Here is a 26,065-nt window from a genome sequence, read left to right as displayed (position 1 = left end):
GGTGGAGCAGGACTTGACAGAATGCCAGAGCACGCAGCAGAAGGGTACATGGAGTAGACCAAGTAATGGTAGGAGGTGGGAGCTCTGGCTCCCTAGTTGGGGCTCATCCCTGGTCTTGCCTCCACTCTGCTGTGCTGATGTTCTAAAGCCCCAGAGGACTATGGCTCCTAAGATCTTAAGCAGAAGGCTGTGTTGGGACCCAGGACAGCAGTCTGAAGGACCTTGGACAAGTCATCCATCCTCTCTGGGCCTCAGTTTCCTCCCCTCAATGCATGGGCATTGGGCCAGTGGAGATCAAAGGCTCCTCCCACTCGTGTGCTTTTATTCTAGGACACAGTTGCGACCCTGATGAGAGGCTTTATTGCTAAAAAGTCAGTGAGGGTTTATTAAGTCCTCAAACACCAGCTCTTAAACCACTCCAGCAACTGCTGTGACGGACACTGAGGAGATTCTGGGTGGGGAGGCTGGAGTCAGGCGGAATGTGACAGGTCATGGAGCTCTCAGGCCACCTGCCTTTGCCCCTGTTCCAGATTCTAGCCAAGGAGCCCTGGGACATGGGTCTTGCATCTTCCCATACTTTGAGACAACCTTGGGGACCCTGGGGAAGGGAAACAGTGGCATGGCTTCCCTTAGCCTAGAGAAGGCCCATTCGTTCTTCCTCTACCTGGCTCCACTTGTCCACAAGTGCTGTCTCCAAGTCCCACACAGCAGAATTCCTGGATTTCCCCTTCCCAGTCTAGAGTTGCTTAATGGGTGGAAGGTGGAACCATTTCTTCTACCAGAAGGTCCAGGGCGGTTGCAGCAGCTCAAAGGTGGGGATGCTGGTGACATTAACTGGGATGGAAATGATGGCCCATGGCAGCCCATGCTGTTCCAGGGAGCGGCGGATCATGTAGCTGGTAGGGCATGAAGAGAGGTGGCAATGGTCACTTTCTCAGCATCACATCATGCCCCACTGTCACTCTGGGAGTTCCAGAGCCCAAGGACTTTTGGCCCTCCAACTGGGGTCCCCCAAGATGAGGCTTGTGGGAAGGGACTGGTGATTGCCCTTGACCTCCCCAAGTCATGGCACCCAGCCTAGTGCTGACACAGCCAGAAACAAGGAGCCCTCACCCATCTCGGCCGAGCAGGAAGAGGGCAGGTATGTCAGCCGTGCGCTGGGTACTGTCCTGGATCATTTCCACGTAGAAGCTGTCATTGTCAACTGCGTTGTCAGAGATGATCACCGCCCGCCCGCCGTGCTCCTGCACCACCCTGGTCTTGGAGAGGAAGGAGCAGCCCCTGGAAGAGGTGGTGATGAGATCAAAGGAAAGGCAGGGTTTAGCTACCCCTCCCCCAAGCTGTCGCCCTAGAAGGATGAAAGGAGGACCATGGGTAATTTTTAATAAAGGCTCATAAATGGCCAAAAGGCATGGATAATCATAAAGACTCTTAAAATGATGAATTAAACACTCTTTCAAAGGACCACCAGCACCATCGATCTTAGAATCTACCATATTCCTGCCCTCTCCTTCCAGTGCCCTCCCTGGCGGTGCCTGTCCGCTTCTCACCCCCTTTCCACCAGAGCAATCTGGTCCTGGATGAAGAAACCGTTGCTGAGTTCTCCACAGGCCTCTGCAGGTTCCGCGGGGACAAGGTGGATCTGCTCATACCTTGTGTGCTGGAAGACATGGAGACGGGTCAGGATGTGACAAGATGAACCTTCTTTAAGACCAGGCTGAGGTCCCATTCTATCGCCTCCTCACAAGATGTGAAGGGAAGGCATGGAGTGGTTTGGGTTCTGGGCACTTCATTCTCACAAAGGCTTATCTAGTTGCCCTACCCTTTCCCACAAGATAGGCAGGAGAGTTGATAGGGACCCAGAGAGAGGAAGTAACTTGCCTTAAGTCCCTTCATTCAGAGCCAGGACTATCAGGGCCCTTGGTTTTTCACCACTTCATGTTCCCAAAGATAGCTGGTCCCAACATGGTGCCCAGGTCTCTATTATGCCCAGGGAAGTAGCTGGAAGCCTGCCCTTCCTCCACTGCAGCCCCTGGAGGGCAGAGCTGGATTCTGCTCCCTTCCCTGTCCCAGCACTCAGGTATTGGTTGAAGGGATGAGAAGGGTCGTCTCAGCTGGGGAGAAGATGGCGACGGGACTGGAGAGGAGGGCCCCCCCTGAACTTACAAAGATACCACCGAAGTCCTTGGCAGGTGTAGCTGTGAAAATGTATCGAATGTCTCCGGGACTCAGGACTTGGAAGTACAAATAATCATGGATGCGTAAGCCTGAAAAATTAAGAATACAGGTGAGAAGCCTCCAGGGACCCTATAGTCTTCAGCCAGCCACCTATAGTCTGGGCACAGGGACCCAGTTTCAGCCAAGTGAGTCCTCCAGGTGGGTGGGATTGATGGCCCCTGCCCTGGGGAGGACAGAGTTGATGCACCATTAGTAATCCCTGAGATCTATAGCTGCTTGCAAAGGTGAGCCAGGAAGACTGAGAGCTCTAGTTTTATCTCTCTGAGTGTTAATCCATTTTAGCTCTTGTGTTACCTCTCTGAGGATTAATCTGTCTTTGCTCTCAAGTGCACCTGAAAGTTTCAAGGTGGAGAGGATGTGGTAGTCTAGGTGCAAAACAATTCACTAAAACTTAAAAGTTAACTCTAGCCCTGGCCGGTATGGCTTGGTTGGTTGAAGCATCGTCCTGTGACAGAAAGTTCACTGGTTCGATTCCCAGTCAGGGCACACGCCCAGGTTGTGGGCTCAATCCCTGGTTGGGTGCCTGCAGGAGGCAGCCAGTCAGTGTTTCTCATATCCATGTTTCTCTCCCTTCCTCTCTCAAATGAGAATAAAACAAATCTTTAATAATAAAAAAAAAGTTGACTCTCTGGTCCCACTGTCATTCTTCTAGTCCACCACCACCATTTCTCATCCTGACTGGTCTATCTTCCTCCATTCTTGCTCCCTAAGGTCCATTCACCAAACAACGGCCAAGGACTTTCTTTAAAAAAAAAAATACTTATTTTTAGAGAGAGGGGAAAGGAGGGAGAGAGGGAGAGAAACATCACTGTGTGGTTGCCTCTCAAGCGCCCCCTCACTGGGAACCTGGCCCACAACCCAGGCATGTGCCCTGACTGGGAATCGAACCCATGACCCTTTGGTTTGCAGGCCAGCACTCAATCCACTGAGCCACGACCTTCTGAAAGCAACTTAGCAAATATGACCATATTACCACACCCATGGCTTCAAAAGACATCTACAGCTTCCCTTTGCACTTAAAATCTAAACTCTTAACTATGGCCTGCGAGGCCCTGCTCCATCTGGCCTTTGGCTACTCCAACCTTATTTCCTTACTCTGTTCAACCTACACTGGACTCTTCAGGTTCTTCACTTCTCTGAGTCTTCTTGCAAGCCGTTCTCTCTCTCTGGGAGGCTCCCTACCCTTACTTCACCCCACCTCAACGTATTTACCTGGCTCACTCCTACTCATCTGTAAGGTCATAGCTTAAATGTCACTTTCTCAGAGAAACCTGCCTTATGACTGCCCTCCCTTTATGCCATTCAAATGTACTTTTTCTCCGTTGACACTTTCAACATAACTTGTAATTATAGAATACTCATAGTTTTTTTGTTGTTTAATGTCTGTCTCCTCCACTAGGACAAGGACCATAAATTTGTAGCTTCATCCAATGCTGTATCCACATTACCTAACAGTGAATAGGATATAGTGGGTGCAATAAGGGTTGTTGAATGAATGAATATTTCCAGGTCCACTGCACAGAGGAAAAGAGTTGCCAGAACCAGATTTCTTTCTGGAGTGTGGGAACTTCTCTTCAGCACCAAAGTGTAATGTTTCACCTAGACTTGAGTGCCTGGTTTCCTTAGCCCAAAGAGACCGTGGAACGTGGAAGGGAGAGAGCAGCTGCCATGGGTCCATTAGTCAATCAACAAATCACTAAGCCACTACTGTGTGCCAGGGTTGGGACTGATTATGGCTTTAGTTGTCCTTGCCTACTGCCCAAATCATAACCACCAGGTAGAGCGCCTCTGCCTTGGCACTGGGCTATTCATCCTTTTACTCTGGGAGTGAGGACTTGCCATCAGATACAGATACACTCCCAGGAAGCCTTCCTGGATCAGCACCAAACTCACCCGCCACTTCCCCACCCCTTTACATCTTTGCCCGGCCTCAGCATCTGCTGATCTGTGTAAATTAAGCGTGGCATACGTATGTGTATGGCTGTATACGTTTCTGTGCTCTTGTAGATGCAAACAGGTTGTCTGTCTACATCTGTGCTTGTGTGTGCTACATCTGAGCACACATATGGGAGTGTGTTCCTGTACAGGTATATGAGCGCTAACATACATTTACAGGAACACACATGCATACACAGGAACATATATGAGAACCAGCTTGTGGGATCTCTACTTGTCCCTTGTTCCTCTTCTTGGTTGCTCCCTCAGCCACAGGGGTCAGCATTAGTCGGGGTAAGGGATAGTCTTGCTTTGACGTGGAGAGATGAGGCTCAGAGCCCAGCCTCAGGCCGCACCCAGCTCAAGTTCCTGAGGACCGGCACCCACCCACTCGAACCGCCCGAACTCGCTGGGTCCCCAAGGTGACCTGTGGCCCCCAGCCCAAGCCGCACACAAGCTAGACGGCCCGCTCCGCAGCACAGCCCCGCCCGTTGCCGCTCACCGTGGGCCGCGATGCACGCGGGGAGCCAGAGCACGAGACAACACCAGCCCACAGCGCCGAGGACCATCTCCGGAGCCCGGCCGGGCGCCGCGCTTCCTACAGCCTCCCCGCCGCCGCTCGTTGCTCGCGGGACTTCAACCTGACAGCTGCTCCTGCCTCCCGCCCCCAGACCCGCTCCTGCTGCTGGTTAGTGGATGGGAACGAGGCCCGCGGCTGATTGGCTACGACGTCTGTTCTTGTAGCCACACTTTCCGCCTCTGCGCCTTAGTCCACTCCCTATTGCTCAATAGAAGTGGGGCCAAGGGCTGATTGGTCTAAACTCTTAACAGCAAAAGCCGGCCCCCACTCCAGCCCCGCCCTTGCATTTCTCAGTTTGGATTGGACTCGGAGGACCTTGCGGCTAATGTGTGGGCTGGCAGGGATGACAGAAAACTGGAGGTGGGCTCTTGGAAGCGCTCGCTTCAATCGGCGAAAGTCCTACTCTTCAACTCTTGAGGTCTCAGCGGGATTCTCCACGTGGCTGCCTCGCAAGACAATGAATTTGCTTTCTCCCAGCTACGCTTTTCTCCTCCCCAACCCCTTCTTGGAAAAGCATTTGCCTAGCGCCCAGGTGATCTCTGGCGATCCTGCTCTGCTCTTCCTCTGCCCAGTCCCACCAGTGCTTTCGCGGTCCCAGTGGTAGGCGCTGGAGACACGGTCAGATGCACTCCACCCACGAGGAGCTCTGGTCAGTACAGGGTCAGAAAGCGGGCATTGGGGCCAGGTGCCCACGCCAGCTTCTCTACCACTTACAGCGCAACTGAGACTTTGGGCACCTTTCCTAAGCTCTCAGTCTCAGTTTTCTCATCTGTAAAATGGACATGATAGTACCAACGGGATAGGGTTGTGAGCATTAAGTGAAATCACTCATGTTAAGAGCATGCTTAGCAAAAGCTTGCCCCACAGTCAGCGTTCAATAAATGTATTTATTTCATTCCTTGGTCTGGCGTCCGGGGGCGTGGAGCGGATGTGTTGCGGGCCGAGCAAGGATCCTTCATACTCGGTGAGAAAAAGGCACGACCAAAACTTGCCTGCCGTTCGAAAACCAACACTTCTTGCTAGGGCGCCCTCCGAGGCTCCGTCTCTGGCCCTTCTACCAACACCGACTCTCTGGTAGCGAACCATAGAGTGGCGGAAGTGGCCCTCCCCCTTCCTCTCCCGGCCCAACGCTGTTCGAAGCTTCTGGGGACTTCTTTGGCGCGGGGAATTGTGGGGTTGCTGGGCGGCCCGGACGCAGAGCTAAGAAGAGGAGTGGCGGGCCGCAGAATCAGCTTCCAAGATGATGGTGAGTGGCGTCTCGTCCATCCTTCACCATCCGCTGTTATCTGCTGCTGTCTGGCTTGTGGCTGGCGCCGACCGACCGCGACCCGTCTCGTAGGGCCCTTCTCTGCTTACTGATTGTGCCCTCGCTCCGATTCCTTATCCATCGGTAGCTACTGCCCGCCATGGCCTCGCTCGGCCCAAGCATGGAGCAGGGGCCCTTGGCGAGGGCTATGTTGGACTTTTTGGGGAGGCTCTGGTCAGGCCGGCTGGGGACTACAAGTCCCAGGGTGCTTCTGGCAGGGGGCCCGCGTCAGGGACCCAGTTTTTTAGCCCCCCACTATCGTGACCTGTGTTAAAACCAGTGCCGATTTAGCATGCGTAAGCAATTGGTGGCCAGACTTGGAAACCCTGGCTGCCCTGGGAGATGCGGGTGTGTAAAGAAGTGTGTTTCCTAGAATGGGTAGAGCGCAAGGTCTCACCTACGGTCTCTTGATGTACCTCATTCGCCTGTTGCTGCGTAAAGGAAAACACCTATGTGCTCATACTTTCATTCATTCACTTGTTCGTTCATTAAGTAAACACATGCCTAGTGCCTACTGAATGTACCATGCCCGGCTCGTTGGTGGGGTGCACTCCTCAGCCAGGAGAATAGGCAGGGCGGATGCATCGGAGGTGTGAAGACCCGAGCTCTAACCCTGGCCCGGTCTGCCCCTCTGGATTTGACGTTAGACAAGACTTATAGTTGGCCACCTACCTCTGGGTCTCATTTTCTTAGAGGTGTTGGTGAATCCTGGAGGTTCCCTGTGGCCCTACCCCTTCCACACAAGGCATCTCTTTCCTCCATCTCTGAAGTCATCTTTATCTTCAGTGCAGAGGCAGCGTAGTAGGACAGTCGAGAGAACGCTGAGTCTGCCTAGGTTTGTAACTCAGCTCTGCTGCTCCCAAGGTGTGTGACTTTGAGCGTGTTGTTATTTTTATTTATTTATTTTGTTTTTAGTCCTCACCCGAGGACTTTTTTTTTTCTCCCATTGCCTTTAGAGAGAGAGAAACAGGGAGCAAAAGAGAGAAACATCAACTGCTTGCCTCTCGTAGGCTCCCCAGCCAGGGATCAAATCCACAACCTTTTGGTGTATGGGACAGCGCTCCAACCAACTGAGCCACACTGGCCAGGGCAACTTTGAGCATGTTGCTAAATTTCTGGCCCTCAATCTGTTAGAGGGGATTAAATTAGCTGATAAACATATAAAGTGTCCAGCATGTAGTAAGCACTCAGCAGACGTTAGCTGGTCTTCTAGGTTGTTGCTTGCTTCCTTTTCTCCCTGTAATCCATCCTGCCAAGACAACCATGAAATTTTTAGTTGGTATTCACAGAACTAGGAATCAAAACCAAGGTTCTGTCTGGTGATAAAATCCTTCACCACACTTGGTTTTTTCCTGAACTGACCCCTGCTCTGGTTTCCTTGCTGTGTTGGCTGTGTATGTGAATGTGAGGCTTCTATCACTAAGGATCCTCATTGCTGTTATCGAATTAGTCCTGGAAGCCTTCTGTGATTGGAAGAGAGGTAAAAGGGGGCCCTGAAACCTCAGCCCTGTGGCTTTGGTGCAGCTTGTACAGAATGTGTGTCCTTGCTTTTGGTATTGAGCACTATCAGCCTTGGCATATAACTACCTGTTGTGGTTTTGTGAAACATCTTGTTTTTAAGGAGGATGAACAGGAAGATCATTAAGCTGAAATTCCCAAGCCTTCCCTTATACCTTTGGATTCTGCAGTTGTTTCTCTACTTGAGTAAAATGAATGAGGTTCAACAGTAACTCGGGGGCAGAAGCTGGGCTTTTCAAAGCCGTGCCTGCCCCTGGGGAACTGATAGAAGAGGACCCGTCCTGCCTGACCTGGCTTAGCTCAGTCTAGCTCTGTCTGCTGCCTTTCCCTCCTCACAGTATCTGTACCCAGCCTGCCATTTCTCTAGAGCCTGCAAAGCGTAGGGAACTGGGGGACAGTATGGTCGGCTGCTTCCCATCCCTTCCTGCTTTATCCTTAAGAAGTCTCAGTGAATCTGGTGTCATTATACTGCCAGTGCTTTTCCAACAATAAGTCAAGAAGTCAGTGCTGTCTTCCTTCATTGCTAATATCAAGCACTTTCTAGTACGTATACTTAACAGTTGGATTTTCAGCACCAAAAGCTGCTGAATGTTGCGTCGTGTGTGGCCAAATCTAGGCACTGTACAAATTGAGATGATTAGATTCCTTACCTTTGGGAAGCTCATACTTTAAGAAAGGATGGCAGGGGACCAGTGATGCTGCAGCCTGACCTTGGATACTGGAGAAAGGAGGACCGAACTGCTAGTGAGGAAATATGTCAAGTTTCTCTTGGGTGTCCCAGCAGTGGGCCACTTTTGCTCGAGTTTGGTATCTTACAGATGGGAAAACACAGCATCATGGCAAAATTGCCGGAGTGGCATTAATTAAACTTCAAGGGTCACATAAACCTGTGTATCATCAACGGAGTGGCTGCACTGATCATGTCATGGGAACACAAGGAAGGCGCACTGCGTTTTCTGGAAGCAGGGACAAAAAGTGTGCTGGTCGCATGCTGGTTACCCAGGTGGATTTAAACAGGTAACGGCTGCTCGCTCCACCAGCAGGATCCAGCGGGAATTGTAAACTAGTTATTTGCAGCATGCTGGCAAAAACCTTCACAGAAGAACTGTGATACATCTTTTCCAAGATAAGGATATACCGAAAGATTTTCTCAGGAATTTAGTGGAAGAGCTTCCACAAGCACAGAAAGTGCCCGAACACCTAGATGAGCACGCACAAGAAGCAACAGAGGCCTTCCTGAGAGTGTGGTCTCCACTGAAGATCACCAGCTGTAGGAGAATGGAAACGGCAGAAAACCACAATGAGGGGCTTGAAACTTCTTCCCGATGACTTTCTCCTAACGTACAGGGCCAAGTGAAACGCCACTCACTGCATTGGACAAGAAACGTGTGTGGGCGCTGAAAGTTTGTGAAGAAAAGTCAGGAAGGGATCTTCCCTCAGAAGGAAATTTCAATAATATACATTATGTTATAGAACTGCTTGATTGTGTAATTGAATTTGAATGTTATCCAAGGTGATAAGAATAAAGTTGCTTACTTCACCAACTCGGAAGGAGGGAGGGAGGGAGAGAGAGAAGGACGGACGGACGGACGGATGGCAGTATAAAAGCTGTGCACCAGAGGAAGCTAGAGTTACACGGTCCCCTGTTCACGATGCCCCTGGTGGCTGCAGTCGAGGAAACCGGGAGGAATTGGGGCTGTGAAGAGTTGCCAGCCTACTGGTAAGAAAGTAGTACTGGTAGAAGTGGCAGGTGGCTCTTGTAGATGGGGGCACAGTTTGGAAGTGGAGGGGAGGAAAGGTCCACGAAAGTGTTGGCTCAGCCTGTTGGAGGGAGACAGTCTGTTCAAGGCAATAGGAAGGGATTCAAGACTGAAGTTGGTTTTCGATTGCAGCCCAGGTCTTCACCTGGGGCAGACGTGGACCAGAGGAGACTTGAGGCAGCCATGAGGAATGATTTAGCTGGGACTGGGAGAATGTGGGGCCTTTCAGGTGACATGTCTCTCCTTACAGAAGTTGCAAGGGTCCCAACAGAGTGCTGAGACTATAGAGAAGCCATTTTTTACCAGAAGACTTGGAACACTACCATGGAAGGAAGAGGAATTTCCCCCTCTCACATGCCTGGTACCAGACTTAGGGGGTTATCTAATAGGCAGTCTTTAAAAAAAAAAAAAAAAAAAAAAAAAAGTAAGGTGTGATACACTCATTAGGAAAAAGTTGAAACAAAACAGTAAATATACAACTCCCAAGTGTCAGGCCCTCCTTACACTCTCGCTCACTAGAGTTTGTTGGGCATCTTTTTAGCCTCTTTTTTATGCATTTACACATTATATCTTGCCTCTTAACTGGTTTCTAGTGATTTTTTAAAATTTTAATTTAATTTGTTTTTTCCTCACTTGAGGCCTTACAGAACGGAGAGAGAGAAACACTGATGCGAGAGAGAGCGTTTATTGGCTGTCTCCCTACGCGCCTGGTCAGGGGATTGTGTGTTCCCGGACCAGGATCGAGCCTGAAACTTAGGTGTGTGCCCTACCCAGGAATCAAACCCTCAGCCTTTCAGTTATGGGACGATGGTCCAACCAACCAAGCCACACCAGCCAGGGCTCTAGTGATTTTTTTTTTAATGTAAGTCAGACTATGCCATTCCTCTGCTGCAAGTCTTTCCAGGGCTTCCCCTTGTAGGAGTAAAATGCAGACTCCTTAACAGAGTCCAAAAGTGAGTATGTGGTCTGTGTTCCGCACGCCTCAGCCTTATTCCAACCTTCTGCTTATTCACTGTCCTCCAGCTTCACTGGTCAGAGGAATCGAACTTTTTAAGGAATTGTCCAGTTAATGTGATGGTGTCATCCTCATGGGTCACTAGACTTCGTGGTGTGTGAATTCTTGACTCCTTGCTGTTAGAGTGAGGCAGCCCTGTGCTTTCCTGTGCCTTCCTGCTCAGACACCTGAAGTACCCCAGGGGTGGACATGGGCAGTAGCTATACATTCTAAATCATAGCCTAATAGCGCATATGTAACGAAAGTTTTGAAACAATATTTACCCTTAATATATTGTTTCATGCAAACACACAATTAGTCAGAGTCGCTGGGAAGACTGGGTCTGGCTCATGAGCTCATCCCTGAAGGCACAAGCTTCGATGCGGGGATGAAGGACTCCGCTTTGCTCTGCTGAGGAATTACCGTCTGTGCTAACAGTCACTGGGGCAAAGGTGTTAAAGCAGGCCCTTCAAGCAAGTATCCCTGTCTTCCAAAGTTTCTAAAGCAAGTCTGCAAATTAAACTTCCGTAGGGATAATGACTTGTTTTGGAGGCCTTTGCAAAGTAGGAAGAGAAAAACTTCTGTGGTATCTGATTGGAGGTGAGTCACAGGAATCTTTACAGAGCCAGCATGAGAAATGGAAATGTGCTGTGTGAATTAGACTTGTCATTTTGTGAGGCAGAACAAAGGTGCTGTTTGCTTCTATGCCCGACTGCTTCCCTACACTCCAACTAAACATCATTGGCAGAGCTGTCTGCCTCGGAATCTCCAGGAGAGCCCCTGAAGCTGTTGTCACCTTGGGTTTGGCATCAGTGCCCCATCTACTTCTCTAGGATTAAGCTGTAATGCAGGCAAGTGGATGTTTTGCTGGAGGGTGAACGCTGAGCACGGCCTGCTGCTTCCTCTCGTGCCTTGACCTAATTCTTCAGCACAGAATGGGGTCAGAAGTTGAAAGGCTATGCTCATTCACTTGGGCACTAGAGAACACATTACTATTTGATTTGTTCTTATAAACAAAATCGTTGTTTCTCAAACCATTTTCTAGCACATGTACAAGGTTTGCTGTTGTCTTGGCAATGTCTCTGGAGATAGAGATTGTTTAAGGAATGGATCCGGTGGACAGAGGGGGAATGTGGTTTAAAAAGACCTCCAGATATTCCTGTTAGCGGGGAGATGGAGCATTTTTCCTCACACTTCCTCCTTGGGTCTCATTGTAATAGATGGTTTTTCTTTTCTAGCCCACACCAGTTATCCTGTTGAAAGAAGGGACTGATAGTTCGCAAGGCATCCCCCAGCTTGTAAGTAACATCAGTGCCTGCCAGGTGATTGCGGAGGCTGTGAGAACCACCCTGGGCCCCCGTGGCATGGACAAGCTCATAGTGGATGGCCGAGGTAAGTCTGCAGCGTTCTTCAGGTCAGTGTTGCAGGACAAGAGGCTTCTGGGGAATACTGGGCCAGCACAAGTTCGCGTCAGAAAACTCACTGCTTTTCAGAGCTTTGAGGGATTTCTCACAATGAAGTGGCTCCACTGCATGCTTGGTGTTGAGTGCTGAGCCCTGTGGGGATACATAGGAGAAGTCGGGCCCACGAGGCAGTTGATTTGTGGAGAGACAGAGCCTAGAAACAGGACGTAGAACCATCTGGCGTTGCCTGTGGTCACTGCCATTGTATCATGTTGTCAAGACAAAGAATAAGCTCCCGTTTATGTTTTAGCGTATTAACTGATGGGTGAGATACTAGGGCATTAATTATGTTAATATCTAAATGATTACTCATTCTCATTTTAAAAATATTATCTACATCCACCTGAGGTGTGCTAAATACTGCTCAGAGAAGAGTAGGGGATCATAATCTTTGGAAGCTTGTGGTTTTAGGTGGCCCTTTGTAAACAGAACTCTAAACAGATCAGCTTATTCCTGCCATGATCCCCTCTGCCCCATCCCAGTAAAGGGTGCCTGGACTCCCAGTCCAACTGGAAGAGAGAATTTAAGAAAGAGTCTTTAAATTTTTACTTTGTGTTCATTCCTTTTAAGGAAAAGCCACAATTTCTAATGATGGAGCCACAATTCTGAAGCTCCTTGATGTCGTCCATCCTGCAGCAAAGACCTTAGTGGATATTGCCAAGTCCCAAGATGCTGAGGTGAGGAAATCATGCAGACATGTTTAAATGGAGGTTGAAACACATGCCTGCTTGCTCCTTCATGCTCCTCTCTAAAAGTTGTTGATTTTTATGTCTAAAATTATAATTTCACAAGTAACACATGCTTGTAAAAATATTTAGAAGCAATTAATCTTTTAAAATTTGTACCATTCCACTGCTTGTAGCTGAGATCTTTGGACCGTGTGTTGTCATTCGTATGAGTTGCTAGGGAGATAAATTTAACCTTACACGATGGGGCTGGGATCACTTACGGCGGAACTGGTTTGCGCTGGGGGTTGGTGGCATGCTGCAGGGCTCTGAGGAACGCACAGCGCTGGCGTGGACTGGTGTCCAGGCCACTGCGACTTGCGGGGTCCACCACACAGCCAGAGCAGATGCTGGAGGGACGGATGCACATTGCAGAAAATCCTCACTCTGAGTGTGGTCTCACAGATAATGTCGAGAGTATAGTAGAAAGTGAGAAGAATAATGCAGAAAAGTAATCAAAACAGAAAGTGGGTCTCCAGTCTTTGCCACGTTGTGCCTACCTGGATAAGACAATCGTGCCTGTCTCATTACAGGGACTTGCTGTGCTTGCAAAGGAAAGACCACCAAATCCCAGTGAGTTTCTAGCATATCTTTTACAAAACAAGGCACTGTTTGAAGATCGAAACTGACTTACTGGGAAGAACGGGAAATTTTGGTTTCTACTCTAGGTTTATGTGCTTAAGAGGCAGCTTTTGTTGCCATGATTCCGTCCCCTCTTGCAAGTGTAAGAGCCTTCAGGACAGCAGCTTGTTCCTGCAGGTGCAGAAGAAAACGTTTTCCTTATTTTGGTTTAGGCACCATACTTATTTAATGAGTGTATTATATGTAGTATTTTTCCTCAGGTTGTCTTTAACATTGTTTTTAAATTTTCTTAAAGATTTTATTTGCTTATTTTTATTTTTTAAAAGATTTTATTTACTTATTTTTAGAGAGAGGGGAAAGGAGGGAGAGAGGGAGAGAAACATCACTGTGTGGTTGCCTCTCAAGCGCCCCCTCACTGGGGACCTGGCCTGCAACCCAGGCATGTGCCCTGACTAGGAATTGAACCAGCGACCCTTTGGTTTGCAGGCTGGCACTCAATCCACTGAGCCACACCAGCCAGAGTATTTACTTACTTCTAGAGAGGGGGGAAGGGAGAGACAAAGGGAGGGAGAGAAACATTGATGTGCGAGAAAAACATGCCCCCAGTGGGGGACCTAGTCTACAGCCCAGGCATGCGCCCTGACTGGAATCGAACCAATGACCTTTTGGTTTGCAGGATGATGCCAACCCACTGAGCCACACCAATCAAGGCTTTCTTTAACTTTCTTTTTAAAATGACCTTCAAAATAAACTGTTAAATATCAAAAAAATGGCTGGAAACCCTAAGTTATCTGGTTTCCCTTTTTTTAATGGTAGTGAAATAAACATAGCAAAATTCACCATTTTAACAGAAGCCATTTCTAATGTTGGAGTTTTGGTAATAAGTGTTGAGAGAGACACATTTGTGTTTTAGAGTATTGCAGATATGTCCTGAAGTTATATGAAAAGGCTTGTTACGACCCAGTAGCCTATAAAACTGTGTGACTTTTCTAAAATTAAAGTGAGAAGAGTCTGGATTTGACCTGTGAATGTTTTCAACAAGTGAATAATAGCTTCTGGCCAGGCCTTTGGCAGCTGAAACCCTTTGTCACAGTAACCCTTTTCTCCATTGAGAATTCTCTACATTACACAATGGACATATGAGGTCTGTCCGGAAAAAGTCCAGTCATTGTTAATATAACAAGAACGGTTTGTGTGACAGGGGTATAGTGACCCTCAAGGACAATGGACTGGAATGCACATGTGTGAACAATGACATCTTCACTGTACTAGTCAGTGGGGACAGTAGACACTGTTGAGTGAGCACGTGTACTGTGTGGCCGTCACATTCAAAATGACTGAGCAAGTAGAGCAATGAATCTGCATCAAATTTTGCATTAAGCTTGAAAATTCCTCTGTGGAAACTATTCCGATGATTCAGAAGGCTTTCGGAGACGATGCAATGAGTGCAGCACAAATAAAAGTGTGTCACAAATGCTTCCAAGATGGTTGAGAATCTGTTGAAAGTGGTCCATGTTCTGGAAGGCCTGCCACGAGCAGAACACCAGAGAATGTTGAACATTTACTGGCTGCAGTCAACGAAGATCAGTGGCTGACAGTGTGAGAACGAGAAACTGACCTGGGGATTCTAAAAACTACTGTGTCTGAGATTCTGACACAGGATCTTGGCATGAAACATTTCATGGAAATTCATACCACAGCTCTGCTACCAGAGCAGAAGGAACATTGAGCTACAGTTGCTAATGCCTTGATTCAGACCATTCCCAATGAACCGGATTTCCTCAGGAAGGTCATAACCGGAGATGAATGGTGCGTCTACGACTGTGATCCAGAAATGAAGGCCCAGTTGTCCCAATGGAAGTTGCCTCGTGCTCTACGCCCAAAGGAGGCACAGCAAACTCTCAGCAACCCCAAGACCATGGTAACTGTGGTTTTTGATTGGGAAAGAGTTGTCCATCACAAGTGAACCCCTCTAGGCCAAACAATAAAGAGTGCTACCCCAATATTCTTCGTGGGTCGAGAGATGCGATACGATGAAAACGTCTGGAGCTATGGGCAGCTTGTGATTTGCAGCTTCATCACGACAAGGTGCCCACTCATGCATCATGTCTTGTGCAGAGTTTTTGGTGAAACATTAAATCACCCAGGTGACTCAGCTCCCCTATAGCACAGATTTAGCATCCTGCGACTTCTGGCTTTTTCCAAAACCATGAGTATCACCTTTGAAAGGGAGAGATTTCAGACTGTCATTGAGATTCAGGAAAATATGACAGGGCAGCTGATGGCGATTCCAACAAAGAATTTTGCACTGTTTTGAACAGTGGAAGAGATGCTGGGGAAACTGAGTTCCCAAGGTGCCTGCTTTGAAGGGGACTGAGACGTCATTGTCCTGTGTACAGTTAGCAGACTAGTAATCGGCTTATTCTGAATAGTGTTTAACATATAAAGAACTTTGGCTGGTCCTAGGAGATTAGTTTTAGAGGAATTTGGCTAGAAAATATTTTTTTTGACCTTGGCTGGTACGGCTCAGTGGATTGAGCACTGGCCTGCGAACTGAAAGGTGGCTGGTTTGCTTCCCTGTTGGGGCACATGCCTGGGTTGCAGGCCAGGTCCCTAGCTGGGGGCATCACAGTGATGTTTCTCTCCCTGTCTTTCTCCCTCCCTTCTCCTCTCTCTAAAAGTAAATAAATAAAGTCTTAAAAAAAAAGAAAATTTTTTTTGTAAACTCCTATACTACTTTGTACTCCTTAAAGAATATTTATGTTGCCCTGGCTGGTGTGGCTCCGTGGTTTGAGTGCTGGCCTGCGAACCAAAAAGTTGCCATTTCAACCCAGTCAGGGCACATGCCTGGGCTGCGGGCCAGGTACCCAGCTGGGGGCGTGCGAAAGGCAATCAATCGATGTATCTCTTGCACATCAATGTTTCTCTCCCTCTCTTACTTTCTCCCTTCCCTTCTCTCTAAAAATAAATAAAATCTCTTTAAAAAAAGAAAAAATATATTATGCCCCTTGCTACCATGGTTATTTGTGACATGTAAGTATTGTATTATAAGTGTGACTGCGACTGTCTTACTCATTATAGTGCCTTGTACGTACTAAGTTCGTTCTCTGATAATTTGCACATGTGATTTCATATCCCAAAGAAATTTAACTGTCCAACTCAATGCTATTTGGGAATGGGCCTGGCTGGGGAATTAATTTTGCAGCTCAGGGCCATTTGATGGGCTGGATGCCTAACTACCATCGCCTGCCTTCTGTTTGTTATAGCACCTGTGCTTCCATGTGACAGCTTCACGCCCATTTCAGCAGTGCCCGGTTTCAGTGGGAGATTGCCTGAAAATGGGGTTTTGGGGATTTATCCCTGAACATGAAAAAACATGAATGTCCTCTCCTCCTCTTCCAGGTCGGTGATGGCACCACCTCAGTGACCCTGCTGGCTGCAGAGTTTTTGAAGCAAGTGAAACCCTATGTGGAGGAAGGTTTGCACCCACAAATCATCATCCGAGCTTTCCGCACTGCCACCCAGTTGGTATGTGAGGACTGGCTAACTTGGCCGTGTGCCTGGGCACCTTCATATCTCTCTTAGGGTAATACTTCGGGGTGTAGAGAGACTGGGAAGAGTTCCTTGGACATTTCCTGAATTCTGCTCCCTGGGAGCCTCAGTTCTACAATTCAGTAGCTATTTGATGGCCTATCACGTAGATAAATCATAGGCTCTCGGTAAGTGAGAGCTATTTTTGTTTTTATCAAGTACTCCACAGTACATCTTGAGACATGGCTTTTATTGACCTTTGACCTTCATTCTGTGACCTGGGGCAGGTCAGTCCCTCTAGACCTTATGTTCTTCCTTTACTGTCTGTTTCGGTGTGGGGACATTCAAGTGAGACGTGTAAGAAGTAAGATATGTGCATGTCATGTTATATAACATCTAATTAATATGTAAAGGGCTAGAAGTTATTATATATGTTTTTCATAAGCCAGAAGGTTTATCTCAGTCTAGTGCCATAGCTTGTTTTCACTGATTTTAGTGTGTTACCTGCATATCCAGAGCTAAATCCTGGAAGTATGCTTATGGTTCTTTAGAACCGTATACCTAGTGTACATTTCAGACTATGGTAGTTTCTAAACCATAGAGATCTCCATTTTTCTGGGCAGCTACAAGACTTAGAGATGTTGTTCCAGCTGTGGAATAGAAGATGTGGGAGTAAACACATTAGGGACTAGCAGGAGGTTGGGATCCACTTCTCCAGTTGGTGGCGTGACGGACTCACTCAACTTCTGTTCTTGGCAGGCAGTTAACAAGATCAAAGAGATCGCTGTGACTGTGAAGAGGGAAGATAAAGTGTAAGTCTGTGGTGGGCTTTGTCAGAAGCTGGGCTTTCTTTGGGCAAATTGGATGTAGGAGCATGTTGTAATCTCGATATGGGCCTGGGCTCTTGGGCTCTTGCTAGACCCTTGGCTGTACCCCAGCCCACGCTGCACAGAAGAGGCCGGAGGACTGTAGGTTAAAAGTGTCCTGACCGCACTCACCGTCTGTCACTGGTAACGTGCCCCGAAGAGGCAGAAGAAGTTGGTGAGGGCCAAGTATAGGGGCTAGAACGGAAACTACCTCCACAGTGCAGTAGAGTCAGGCAAGAGGGGCTTCATGGCGTGATGCAGGTCTCACTCTTGTGTCCCAGGGAGCAAAGGAAGCTGCTGGAAAAATGTGCCATGACCGCTCTGAGCTCCAAGCTGATCTCCCAGCAGAAAGCCTTCTTCGCTAAGATGGTGGTGGATGCGGTAGTGATGCTCGATGATTTGCTGCAGCTTAAAATGATCGGTATCAAGAAGGTGCAAGGCGGAGCCCTAGAGGTAATCCTGCTACGGCCTCCCTAGGAGGCTCCTGCTTTCACTTTCACCCTTCAGGAGGGCAACTTTGCAGGGGTGAAGGAACACGTGTAGGACTGGAAGTCAGGCTGGGGCTGTGTTCTCCATGGTTCCACGATTGGCTGTGACTGCAGGTACATTATGTAACCTCTGTGGACCTATATTTACTTCTTAGCAGAACGAAGACTGAAGTGGCTGAGTTTCAGAATCTCAGTGTTGATGTGGGAGGGAGGAGCTGTGATAAATTCTCTGCGACCCTCTCAGTGAATGGTTCTGAGCAGTACTTTTTAGTCCATTCTTCTCCAATAGAGATAGCCACACTCTCCCTTTTATTCAATTAGTTCGAATAGATGATACATAGTTCAAATTGTATCGAAGGACCTAAAGGAAAAAATCCAAGTCCCCTATACCACTCCTGCCCCAGATTCGACCACTATTATGTGTCCTTCCAGAATAATCTGTGCTTCTATAAACACATGTAAATACTGCTTTCTTAAACACAGTGTTTGCTTATACATAGTTTAGTGTTAACTCGCTCTTGTCCACTTAACGTGTTTCAGAATCCGACCCGTATCAGCACGTGTAGCTCCTAGCTCAGGGCTGCCCTGTAAAGCTTTCTGTGATGGTGAGGCTGTTAAACACCTGCACCGTCCAGTACAGTAGGTAGCCACTGGCCAGGTGTGACTACTGAACACTTGAAATGCAGTTAGTATAACTGAGGAACTGAAATTTTACATTTAATTTGCACTTATTTAAATTTAAATGAGCAACATGTGGCCAGTGTCTGCTGTAGCGCACGGCATAACTGTAGCTCCTGCTTTTTCAACACAGTAGTGTCTGTCCAGAAACGTTCTTTGATGTTGGTGTCTCCATGCTGCTTTGGACCCTTTCCAGTCTCTGGCCTGCCTGCTTGAAGTGATTTGAACAGGGCAAGACCTGCTTGACATGTTAAAACCTAGCCCTTCCCTTTTTGTCCTTTGACATTTACCCTTGCAGGTGATGCTTGCGCTCTGCCCATCCCCCTCCTCTTCCTCCTAACTGCCATGGCACATGCCAGTGAGCTGAGGGCCTTTCTACGGAATAAAGCCCTGAGGAGTCCAGAAGTCAGCTGAGCCATTCCCGTCTGTGGCTCCCAGTACCGCACTCATTTTGCAGCCCATTCTCTACATTGTGGTTTGCTGACCTTTTCTTTACCCACTGCCTTGCTAGCAATGTTTTATCTTCCCCTTGGCCCTCCTGCTTCCATAAACGCTTGAGATTAGATTGGCACTCACTAAACTAAACTAGACGTCAGCACTAATAATCTCACCTTGTGAGAAAGCCAGGAGCTTTAAGCCACACTTGTGTTTTCCTGAGACTTTCCCACATTCCTTAAATGCATGTAAACACTAACAAAACCTAACATAATTCAGTGAATGAGAGCCCTGACCGGGTTGGCTCGGTTGGGTGTCATCCCACATAGCGAAAGGTCGCCGGTTTGATTCCCAGTCAGGGTGTGCACCTGGGTTGCAGGTCTCTGGTCAGGGCACCTGTGAGAGGCAACCAATGTTTTCTCTCTCACATCGATGTTTCTCTCCCTCTCTCCCTCTCCCTCGCTTCCCCTCTCTCTAAAAACAAACAAAATCTTTAGAAGATAGGATTCAGTGAGTGATGGTAGTAACTATTTCCTTACTCTCAGGATTTCACTGAACTTCCTGATCTGTATCCTCAGCTCTCACCTGTCCCCTGGGCCTCATGCTTTTGTGTCTGACTGCTGCTGAGCCCGTTAGCTCCTCCCCAAACCCCACGCGCGCTCTGTATTCCTTGATGGGGTTGGTGTCACCCCATTTACTCAGTCGTGTGAACAGAAATCTAGGATCCTCCTTGAAAACCTCCTCTCCTCACAGCCTTTCAGGCATCGTCTCAATGTTGCTAGCAGTTTACTATTTCCTCCTTTAATCTGTCTCCCTCCCTCACTCCCAACACTGTCATCCTGGCAGTGGCCCCCTTCCTCTAGTCTTGTTGCAGGGTGACGTTCCCCAATGCACTACCTGCGTGTAAAGCCTTTTGGGGTTCGGCACTGCCCACGGGATAAGAGCCAGGACATACCGGGGCCTGAAGATTCTCCTAAATGGGTCCCTAATTTCTGCTTTACATTTCAGCAACTGCAAATGCCTTTTCATTCCCTGATTCCACCACACTGCCTCCACCCCTTGGCCACACGTCTTTCTTCCTTTTTTCTGTCTAATTTTTGCTCAGTCATCTTGATTCAGCTCAGGCCTCACCCTCTTCAGGAAGCTGTGGATTTAAATGATGCAAGAATCTGTTCACTGATAGGTTACAGTCTTATAGGTCAGGATTGTAGATTTGCCCTGGCAGAGGACATGCAGGAGTAGTGACTCGGTCATTTAGTAAGAAAGAGATCTGAGATTTACCTAAGTTTCCTTATAGCGCTGAAGTCAGTCCCAGGTGCAACATGCTTTTTGTTATGCCCTACTATTAAATCCAACCCACAGGAAGCTCGGTTGTGGAACAAGAGGCAGAAATCCATGTTCTGAGGGATTGAGATGTGGGAAGCCACAGGGACGGGTTGGGAACTGTGCAGGAGATTTCTGACACTTGGGATCTTTCGACTTCATCTGCTGGGAAGAGGAAGCATCAGGGCTGCAGCAGACATGCGTGTGTGTGCCTGCGTATATGTAGTGCGGGGAGAAAGGGGCACGTGTAGGTGTGAGCAGCAGAAGGCTGGGGGTTTGGGATTGAAGGAGAAGGCACAGGACAGCCTGTGCTATGTTTCGCATTTTCCCCAGCTTTTACAATTATGGAAAGATTTTGTTACAACAGTGAAATAAAGACATAGTTAACTTTTTCAGGTTCACGGGAATGGATGTGCATTAGTCCAACACACCACCGGTCTGATTTCCTGTCATTCCAGTACTGAACCACTGAACTTGTTTTCTTTTTTTTTGAACAGGACTCCCAGCTGGTAGCTGGTGTTGCGTTCAAGAAGACTTTCTCTTATGCAGGGTTTGAAATGCAACCCAAAAAGTACCGTAACCCAAAGATCGCCCTTTTAAATGTTGAGCTCGAGCTGAAAGCTGAGAAAGATAATGCTGAAATCAGAGTCCACACAGTTGAGGTAGGCCCCTCCAGTTGGCAGTGGCGTGGAAACGGACAGCTCTCTGGGCTGGGGCCTGGGTCTTATGGCTGTCTTGGGTCCAGCTCTGTTTTTCAAGCTTCTGTAGGTCCCTTTATCCCTCTATCACTGTAAATACTGATATCTAAATACTGAGGCCACTTCTTTTCTGTGCTCTTTCTGAGGGACGTGGACTTGAGGAGATTTGGATGGGGGCAGACCTGCTGAAATATTATCCTGTAACCGCAGAGACGGGGCTTTCTAGCTACACAGAGAGTCCAGTGTTTTGATTCCTCGGGTTTGGGCAGATGTGGGTTCCTTCCCGTTTAGCCTGGGTCCCCTGCTGCAGGGAGAAGTGTGCCCATCATTGATAGAACCAGTGCTCGCTCTGCAGGCAGCAGTCTCACCCAGCTAAAAGCAACTACTCCTGGGAAGTGTGTCCCCAGCACAGAGTGACCTTTGGGGAAAGGGGTCTTTTCATTGGAACTGCATGGGTGAGTGCCTCAGAGAGGCTGGAACAGTCCAGACTAAACTGTTTCTTACATTTTGGCAATGCCAGCCCTGAAGTAGCTTCTGGTCCTGGGGCTACTTTCTGCTTTTGTGTTTGAAAGTTTTGGGTGGTTCCTAAGTTATCTGACAGGGTCCTTTTTTATTTGGACTGAGGAGAGGCTATTCTCTTTATCCCTATTAATTCCCAAGTAAATTAGCATACGTCTATCATGGGAGATGTACTGTATCCCACCGTATATGCTAACCTCCACTCCAGAGCATCCTCATCCTTGTCTCTTCAGGATTATCAGGCAATTGTTGATGCTGAGTGGAACATTCTGTATGACAAGTTAGAGAAGATCCATCATTCTGGAGCCAAAGTCGTCTTATCCAAGCTCCCCATTGGGGATGTGGCCACCCAGTACTTTGCTGACAGGGACATGTTCTGTGCTGGCCGAGTGCCGGAGGAGGATCTGAAGAGGACTATGATGGTAACCCAACTTGCACAGGCTGCTTCTTGGCCTCCGTGGCCCTGGGGGTGCTTATTTACCTCTGGTGGGCAGGATGCGCCTCTGTGGCCCTGGGTGGGGGGGGTGGTTATTTACCTCTGGTGGGCAGGAGGGTGCTGTCAGGTTGGGTTGTGAGTCCAGGCCTGTCGTCTTGTTGCCTTAAAGCACTGCAGTCCTACTGCGCACGTGCTCGGCCACAAGAGTTAGTCTAACCGGAACAGGTCAGGGAATCTGACGTGCGAGGCAACCTGGCAGTAATGCTGTCATCAACTGAATGCACTCACGTGTTGATGCTTCTAGCCAGGTTTCCTTCCTTCTGCAGTGTGTCACCAAAGATGCCTAAGTCTAAAGCACTGATCCTGACTTCATTTTTTGGGCCGGAAGCACCCCCGTTTGGGGGAGGGGTGTTGGGTAAACCTCTGGGTCCCCATTTCCTTTTAACTAGTCCTGCTTGTCCTTCCCGTGCCTTAGTTGTTTTGTTTCAGAAGGGGTAAGGGTCATCTGGAGGTCAGGGGTGGGAGTGGGCCATCCCATGCACAGGGCTCTGGGGCACCGTGGCAGAGTCCAGCATGGGAGTTGGCTCTGACACTAGGTGGCGGGAAGCTTGCTGGCCTGGTGTGAGCCTTCACTTTTGGGGATCTTGCCCTGTTGTGCTCCGCAGGCCTGCGGAGGCTCCATCCAGACCAGTGTGAATGCTCTGTCAGCAGACGTGCTGGGCCACTGCCAGGTCTTCGAAGAAGCCCAGATTGGAGGCGAGAGGTGAGCTGCAGGCCTGGGCTGTGTCTTGGCTGAGCTTTCGAGGCTTACCTGAGTGTGGCTTCCTGCCATCCTGTGGGTGTGGAACACAGCATGTGCTATTCTTTTTTTGAGGTCTTACCTCTTGGAGCATAAAGAGCTCAGGCATAGTGTATTTTGCAGGGAGGCTCACATTGGGTCTAAAGTGTGACTCTGCAGTCTTCTGTGTCCTAGTGGTACAACTCCAGACATTGCCAGGAAGACGTCTCGAAGGGTGGGATTGGGGAACCCTAGTGGGACAGAGAGGAGCAGCTGCTGCGTGTTGGGAGGTTTGGTGAGGTCAGCGCACAGCAGGTTGGCAGCAGGCAGGACTTGAACTGTATGATTTGACCCTGGACGTAGGTACAATTTCTTCACCGGCTGCCCTAAGGCTAAGACTTGCACCATCATCCTCCGCGGTGGCGCCGAGCAGTTTATGGAGGAGACAGAGCGGTCCCTGCATGATGCCATCATGATTGTCAGGAGGGCCATCAAGGTACTGGGCTGGTGGCTTCCTACCTGACAGCTCTTCTCCCTCCCAAGCTAGTGAGACCCTGGGTTAGTGTGGTGAGTCCTCTGGGTGGCATCCAGACCCTGATTTGCCTCACAGGTCATAGAGGAACAGCCTCAGTCTCTCAAAATAAGTCGTGCTCCCTTAAGGCCAAGACGCGTTCTTGTGAGCAAACTGGAGCTGAGGTAGCCAGCCACCCCAGGGACTGTGCCAGTGTCCGTAGGCTGCAGGCCTCCTCGAAGGTGGTCAGAAACCACAAAGTTCACTGAAGTTGGGACGTGCTAGACAAGGGCCGTGTATAGACTTCCTGGGGCTTGGGGTGGGGGAGATCACGAGGAACCACTCCCTGGGCTGGGGGACCTGTTGGCTGAGTGGTCTGGTTTCCCTGTGGCTGGAGCTTGGCCCATGGGGACCACTTGTGTTGAGAGACAGGTCTGGTCTCTACAGAATGATTCCGTGGTGGCTGGCGGTGGGGCCATTGAGATGGAGCTCTCCAAGTACCTGCGGGATTACTCAAGGACCATTCCTGGGAAACAGCAGTTGTTGATTGGAGCATATGCGAAGGCCTTGGAAATTATCCCACGCCAGCTGTGTGACAATGCGGGCTTTGATGCCACAAACATCCTCAACAAGCTGCGGGCTCGGCATGCCCAGGTGGGTGCTTGCTTTTTGGGGCATCCAGGGTTGTGGGTGGATGGAGCTAGATTCTGAGTGTGTGCTCAACCCAGGTGACAGTGCTGGAACAAGTGACAGTCAGTACCAACTAACTGCTGCCTGTGAGGGCGGAAACAGAGCCACGGTGCCAGGACTGGAGGTCCCTGGTCTTCAGCCCCACTCCCAGGAGTGTGGTCACTCCGCCCAGTGCGGTGGGAGGAAGCAGAGCAGCCCCGTGGCCCGGCCCGGATGCGCACACTGGTGAAGCACTCTGGAGTCTTGCTCACACTGGTGCTGCTGTGGTTCCACCACCTCCAGTGTCACCTCTGAGAACTTCACTCCCTCATTTGTTATTTAGCAAATACTCGTTCAAGTGCTGGGCACTCTTCACAGCAGCAGTGCCCAGGGAGCGGCCGTGCTTCTGACTTGTGTTGGGACTGTGCGCAAATCACTTTACCTCTTTCTGTTCTCATCTCATGGGGACTGATGGAAACAGTAGGTGATACAGTAAGATAAGGGTTGCTGCTCTTGAGAAGCGTGGTTTGATAGATGCAGTCCTCAGGTGGGACTGAGGTGAGGCCTCCCCGAAACAGCAGCTGGCCTAGGAGAGGGCCACAACTCTGTATGATCCGCACATCCGAGGTTCGAAGGGAGTGGTGGGCAGGGGCAGGGGTGGGAAGAGGTGGACTTCCCGGTTCCTGTTTTGATGCCGGAAGCTGATGCCATCTTCTTCAGGGAAGTGCTGGCAAGTTCAGGGAGTCAGGGTTCCTAATGTTCCCCGTCTTTTGGAGGGAGAGTGTGCAGGGAAAAATTTGAAAGCAGTTCCGTGATGCCTCCTACCTTCTGATCTTTCAGGGGGGCATGTGGTACGGAGTAGACATCAACAATGAGGACATTGCTGACAACTTCAAGGCCTTCGTGTGGGAGCCAGCAATGGTTCGGATCAATGCCCTGACTGCAGCCTCTGAAGCTGCGTGCCTCATCGTGTCCGTGGATGAAACCATCAAGAACCCTCGCTCGACAGTGGACGCACCCCCAGCTGCTGGCCGGGGCCGAGGCCGTGGCCGCCTCCACTGAGAGGCACCCCTCACACAAATGGCTGGTGGGCTGGCTGCAGGGTGCCCTTATGCTCCCTGTCTTGTCTTGGTTAATTGGTATTACAAAGAAGGTGTAGTGATTGTTGGCCCATTCTGTTCTAACTGGGGGTTATTTAAATAAACCTTAAGGCTTTGAATTCCCTTGGCAAATTACTTGGGGACAGGAGTGTTACTCAGAAATGTGTTTGACTACAGCTCAGGACTTTAGTTTTGAAAGTACTCACCCAAAAGGTGGAAAGATGACCTCCCGTCCTTTGGACTGTCGTCAGTAGCCTCTGGTGGTGCTTCCGGCAGAGTGGGGTCACTCTGCCTGTGGGAAGCTCCAGCTGAGCGGCCCCTGTCCCAAAGTGTCACTGTGATATCTGAGTTCCAAAAGCAGCTGGGAGATGTGGAGTTCCTTCCTTTTCTTGTGAATGTATCTTACTTAGTCCCAGCCTAGCCAGGCACTGCTCCCAGGGTTTCTCTGGGTTTGAGTAAATGTGTTTCGTGACCTGGTTGCCCCTTCTACCTCTGTATTCTTTTGGTTCAGTCTTTTGGTCCCTGTTTGTCGAGATCCTGAGTGTGAGGTCTCTCAGAAGAATGTCTTAGAGGCCATATTCTCTTTAAACGGCAGTGACTCAGAAGTCCATTGTGGGTGTGGCTGAAGGAGCGCCCACCTGGTCCCATTTGGTTCCCTCCTGACCAGTGTGGTTTTGGATGGGCCAGCACAGACCAGCTGGGAGTCAGGGTCTAGTTGTCATGGGTAACTGAGAGCTAGAGGAAAGCACTCGAGTCGTACTGAGCCACTGGAGCTTGTGCTGCTTGATATTGGGAAATGATTATTTATTAAATTTCTGAGTCCAACCGTTCCTGGTTAGATGGACTCAAGTGGAATGGGGTAGCAGACAGGTCGACTTTGGAATCCCTCCTCACTCGACGGTCCTCGGGTAAACTAATTTTTCCTGAGTCTC

General features: G+C 49.2%; 2 protein-coding genes and 2 pseudogenes across 2 annotated transcripts; 3 read left to right on the top strand and 1 right to left on the bottom strand.

Moving 5' to 3' along the window:
- Positions 1 to 337: 337 nt before the first annotated feature.
- PRADC1 (protease associated domain containing 1) lies at positions 338 to 4,858 on the bottom strand. The gene is made up of 5 exons (XM_024552697.4): positions 4,676 to 4,858; positions 2,167 to 2,267; positions 1,551 to 1,660; positions 1,114 to 1,281; positions 338 to 896 (listed from the first exon to the last, which is right to left on the bottom strand). Exons 1-5 carry the CDS (start codon positions 4,740 to 4,742, stop codon positions 776 to 778), a joined length of 567 nt encoding a protein of 188 aa, XP_024408465.1. The 5' UTR covers positions 4,743 to 4,858; the 3' UTR covers positions 338 to 775.
- A 985-nt stretch (positions 4,859 to 5,843) lies between these two features.
- On the top strand, positions 5,844 to 25,252 carry CCT7 (chaperonin containing TCP1 subunit 7). The gene is made up of 12 exons (XM_024552699.3): positions 5,844 to 5,999; positions 11,570 to 11,723; positions 12,365 to 12,471; positions 16,504 to 16,629; positions 17,392 to 17,444; positions 17,780 to 17,951; positions 20,920 to 21,084; positions 21,873 to 22,061; positions 22,741 to 22,838; positions 23,217 to 23,349; positions 23,812 to 24,018; positions 24,874 to 25,252. The coding sequence occupies exons 1-12, from the start codon at positions 5,994 to 5,996 to the stop codon at positions 25,093 to 25,095; spliced, it is 1,632 nt and encodes a 543-aa protein (XP_024408467.2). The 5' UTR covers positions 5,844 to 5,993; the 3' UTR covers positions 25,096 to 25,252.
- Positions 8,313 to 8,906, top strand: LOC139440895 (large ribosomal subunit protein uL13m pseudogene; annotated as a pseudogene).
- Positions 12,724 to 13,148, top strand: LOC112297992 (protein dpy-30 homolog pseudogene; annotated as a pseudogene).
- Positions 25,253 to 26,065: the final 813 nt, after the last annotated feature.

Source organism: Desmodus rotundus, chromosome 5, assembly GCF_022682495.2.
Source record: "Desmodus rotundus isolate HL8 chromosome 5, HLdesRot8A.1, whole genome shotgun sequence".
In the NCBI taxonomy this organism is placed as follows: domain Eukaryota; kingdom Metazoa; phylum Chordata; class Mammalia; order Chiroptera; family Phyllostomidae; genus Desmodus; species Desmodus rotundus.
The sequence above is the reverse complement of the archived record's forward strand: the minus strand, read 5'-3'. Positions and strand labels throughout refer to the sequence as shown.

Bases quoted from the DNA above. Each gene is read 5' to 3' on its own strand.
- PRADC1 (XM_024552697.4), bottom strand. From the start codon at position 4,742: ATGGTCCTCGGCGCTGTGGGCTGGTGTTGTCTCGTGCTCTGGCTCCCC. The intron at 2,268-4,675 runs GTGAGCGGCAAC...TTAATTTTTCAG, and splicing joins CGCGTGCATCGCGGCCCACG to GCTTACGCATCCATGATTAT. The intron at 897-1,113 runs GTGAGGGCTCCT...ATGCCCTACCAG, and splicing joins TTCCTGCTCGGCCGAGATGG to CTACATGATCCGCCGCTCCC.
- CCT7 (XM_024552699.3), top strand. The intron at 21,085-21,872 runs GTAGGCCCCTCC...TTGTCTCTTCAG, and splicing joins TCAGAGTCCACACAGTTGAG to GATTATCAGGCAATTGTTGA. The intron at 22,062-22,740 runs GTAACCCAACTT...TGTGCTCCGCAG, and splicing joins ATCTGAAGAGGACTATGATG to GCCTGCGGAGGCTCCATCCA.